This window comes from Sus scrofa, chromosome 13 (genome assembly GCF_054392235.1).
Source record: "Sus scrofa isolate SSC_HxYL_T2T_F1_AM1 chromosome 13, Sscrofa_HxYL_maternal_Yorkshire_Landrace_v2.0, whole genome shotgun sequence".
Classification (NCBI taxonomy): domain Eukaryota; kingdom Metazoa; phylum Chordata; class Mammalia; order Artiodactyla; family Suidae; genus Sus; species Sus scrofa.
The window spans coordinates 176,260,932-176,265,042 of record NC_139395.1 but is presented as its reverse complement, the minus strand read 5'-3'; the positions used below and the strand labels follow the sequence as shown (position 1 = coordinate 176,265,042).

Below are 4,111 nucleotides of genomic sequence, written 5' to 3'. Positions count from 1 at the left end.
ACACTATGTCAATTTTTAACCCCCTGAGCTACAACAGGAGCTCCCCATAGGTCATCTTTAATTAAGATCAGGTTGTGTATGGCATAGTTACCAAATCTCCCCATAGAAATACAGTGAAGTCACTATGAGGAAATCCCTTCAGAATTTGACGGAAAATTTACATTTGCATTTTAAGGATATTTATTAGCACTGACCTGTTACTCATCTCCCAGGTATAGTCTTTTAATCCTAAATGCTTAGGGACCAAGGCTTATATTCTTAAATTCTCATTGACTTAAAGAAAAGTAGATGTAACAAATCACCTCTCAGTGAAATTTAGGCAAGGGGAATATTCTAGTTTACTTTTACTGTTAATATTAATATTGATTTTTATTTTTTCTGAATTATTAAGCATTTTTCTTGTTAGAGTTCAACAATGTATTATCATAGCTATTCAAAAATATAAGACTATGAAAAATAAGGATGAAAAAATTTATTGCAATTCATGCTGACCTCTGATTCAAAGGTGGAACTTTAAAACATACAGGTAAGGGCAGAATATAATTCTGTTAGATAATTTGGGCATGCATATAGAAAGTTATTTTTATCTTAGCTAAATAAGAAAGTGCCATATATTTAATGTTTTTAAAAATAAAACTTTTGTCAGTGCTTGTAATTTTTAATTGATATAAACCATTTTGACCAAAGAATTTATGTCATTAGACAATGAAATACTTTGTAGATCACTAATTTGTACTAAGAATGTAGACTTTGAAAAGAAAACAAGAGTTTTTCTCACAAATAATATTAAGATTTAAAGGATGTCTTCTATTTCAAAGTGTTAGAAAACTAAAGTATAAAGGCATGGATTACATTTATTAGCCTTTTATGTGATGTTATGTCCTTCAAAAAATCTTGCATAATTTTTTCAGGAAATGGTATAATATTAAATAAGGTAATTCTTGTAGATGAAAGATGTACGGATTTTCTTAAACAATTTTGAATAATTTCCTTTGTAAACTCTTCTTTGTCAATTTGTAGATGACAAATAGTTCATTACGGATCACTGGTGGAATAATGAAAACAAATTCACTCATCTCAGGTCACTGGAAAAGAGGTAGGATTGGAATCAACCATGCTTTATTCCCTAAAGCATTATACATCTGTTATTAGAAGCATAAGTCACAGAACATCAAAATACTAGTAATAGAAAAAGGAAAATGGGCATGCACATATAAAAAAAAGCAATGTTAGAGGATGCAGAATTGATTCTAGACAGTGAAGCATATACATGATCCTATTAATATTTAAAAATGGATATTGGTGCATTCTGGACACCAAGAAACATTGTTAAGTATCATTATATAAAAAAACTATTATTTATATAAAGAAGGAAATACTTTTGATAGCTGAGAGCATAAAAAAGAATAATGGATTTAATACGACACTGAGAAAATAAATCAAAGAAGTGATGACCAAAGTGTATTTATTTATATAGTTTTTCACAGTAATGTTCTTTAAGGATGCACAGTTATCTCCTTTACCTTTAGTGATGTTCATGCAATTCCTAAGACATAAAATTAACATACCTGTTTATGCTACTAAAACATTCACTTTCTTGAGAATATATATAAAAATGTTCTCAATTAAAAATGTGTAATTATACATATATATATATAATATACACACATTTTTTTTTATTTCTTTTTTTTTGTCTTTTGTCTTTTTGTTGTTGTTGTTGTTATTGTTATTGTTGCTATTTCTTGGGCCGCTCCCGCGGCATATGGAGGTTCCCAGGCTAGGGGTCTAATTGGAGCTGTAGCCACCGGCCTACGCCAGAGCCACAGCAACGCGGGATCCGAGCCGCGTCTGCAACCTACACCACAGCTCAGGGCAACGCCGGATCATCAACCCACTGAGCAAGCGCAGGGACCGAACCCGCAACCTCATCGTTCCCAGTCGGATTCGTCAACCACTGCGCCACGACGGGAACTCCAATATACACACATTTACACACATGAAAAGTGATTTGCTATTTATTTAATATACTCTAATAAAAACATATAACACATTATTTCAGAATTCTGAGCCAAATATAGGTAACATAAATATGTATAATATTCTCTAAAATTCACAAGAACAATTTTTTCCACTTTAAGCATCATCCCTAGAATTTCCAACATATTTTATGGGAATCCTGTTTTTCTGAGATCTTAAAAGCTTACATTACACAGAAATGAACTTCCCCTACAGGTATGTGTTCCTGTATCCGGAGTAAATGAAGTAGCTGAAAGAAGAATTCTACTACTCATAAAAAGAAAAATTTGAAAGGAAAATTATACAAACACCAATTTCAAAACTTTCTTCCCAACAAGTGTCAATTCAACATAGAGGGTGGATATGATTGAGGATAACCACTCCTGGACAAATGAATTTATCCTCATAGGATTTACTGATCACCCAGAGCTGAGGACCATTCTGTTTCTGGTGTTCCTTACCATCTACCTGATCACCATGGTGGGAAACCTTGGTCTGGTGGCACTGATATTTGCTGAGTCTCGTCTTCACACACCAATGTACATCTTTCTGGGTAACCTCGCTCTGATGGATTCCTGTTGTTCCAGTGCCATCACCCCCAAGATGCTACAGAACTTCTTTTCTAAGGACAAAATCATTTCCCTCTATGAATGCATGGCACAATTTTATTTTCTCTGCTTTGCAGAAACTGCAGACAGCTTTCTCCTGGCAGCAATGGCCTATGATCGCTATGTGGCCATCTGCAACCCACTGCAGTACCACACCAGGATGTCAAAGAATCTCTGCCTTCAAATGACCACAGGCGCCTACATAGTTGCAACTGTGCATCCCATGATTCATACAGGCTTTCTCTTTAGGTTAACTTTCTGTAAGTTTAATCAAATTAATCACTTCTTTTGTGATATTCTTCCATTATTCAGACTCTCCTGTGTTGACCCTTATATCAATGAATTGATGGTATTTATATTTGCTGGGTTAGTTTTAATCTTCACTATTACCTTGGTAGTAATCTCTTACCTTTTCATCCTTTTCACTATTTTCAAAATGAAATCCAACAAGGGCAAAGGCAAAGCCTTATCTACTTGTGCATCCCACTTTCTCTCTGTCTCAATATTCTACGGTTCTCTTATCTTCATGTATGTTCAGCCAAATTCAGGTATTGAAGGAGATAAAGATATACCTGTTGCTATTTTTTATACTCTTGTGATTCCTTTATTAAACCCTTTTATTTATAGCCTAAGAAATAAGGAAGTAATAAATGTTACCAAAAAGTTCTTGAAGATTTCATAACATTATGAAACAAATACTACATCATTTGGGTAACTTATTTCAATCTGATTAAACTTTTTTCACAATCAAGAGTACTGACAAGGTGGAAAATAGGTTCATACATAACATTAAATTACTAAAACATAATGGTGTATCAATCAAATAACCAAATGTAAATGACATTCCAAAATCTAGGCTACTAGGTTTCATCAGCCCTGAGATAAAGAACTACCCTTGTGGTCACACTTGCATCAGAGTGTAATTAGCTACATTTCATAACTACATTTTAGTGTATAATACATTGCAATGTTGAACAAATTCAGCAAATGTTAGTAATTAAATCATTACATAAAAGATCACCTCCATTTTATGTTTTTGGCAAATTTCTGGAATCCCAAGGTGTAATCTTACAACCTGCCCCATGTCCCAAATTCTCAAATATTGGTCCTGTCTTCACCAACAACATCTGACAGAAGTAAACTATATATTTTGATTTGATCCTCATTTTTAAGTTATTCAAGAGATTGTTTGAATATAAAATCACAGTGAATATATATTCTTTAATCAACAACACTTTCCTCTTTAGACGAAGTCAATTTTCTTTCAAGTTCTCTGAATTCCAGGATCTGCATATTGGAGATTTATAAATCTGTACTTGATGATGATGCTACTTATACTGACATTACTATAGATTTCATATCTTCATGTATTTTGTATGGTTGACCATTACATATGATGGAGCATTTCCTGAATATATACTTTAATAAAACGTTTTCTCTCTGCTATTATTTTACTTTTCCTGCTTGTTATTAAGAATACCACAACC

General features: G+C 33.1%; 1 protein-coding gene across 1 annotated transcript; it reads left to right on the top strand.

The window, feature by feature from the left end:
• Nucleotides 1–2,379: 2,379 nt before the first annotated feature.
• Nucleotides 2,380–3,306, top strand: LOC100153810 (olfactory receptor 5K3-like). Its single transcript, XM_084989984.1, has one exon. The coding sequence runs from the start codon at nt 2,380–2,382 to the stop codon at nt 3,304–3,306; it is 927 nt and encodes a 308-aa protein (XP_084846110.1).
• The last annotated feature ends 805 nt before the right edge of the window (nt 3,307–4,111 follow it).

Bases quoted from the DNA above. Each gene is read 5' to 3' on its own strand.
- LOC100153810 (XM_084989984.1), top strand. From the start codon at position 2,380: ATGATTGAGGATAACCACTCCTGGACAAATGAATTTATCCTCATAGGA.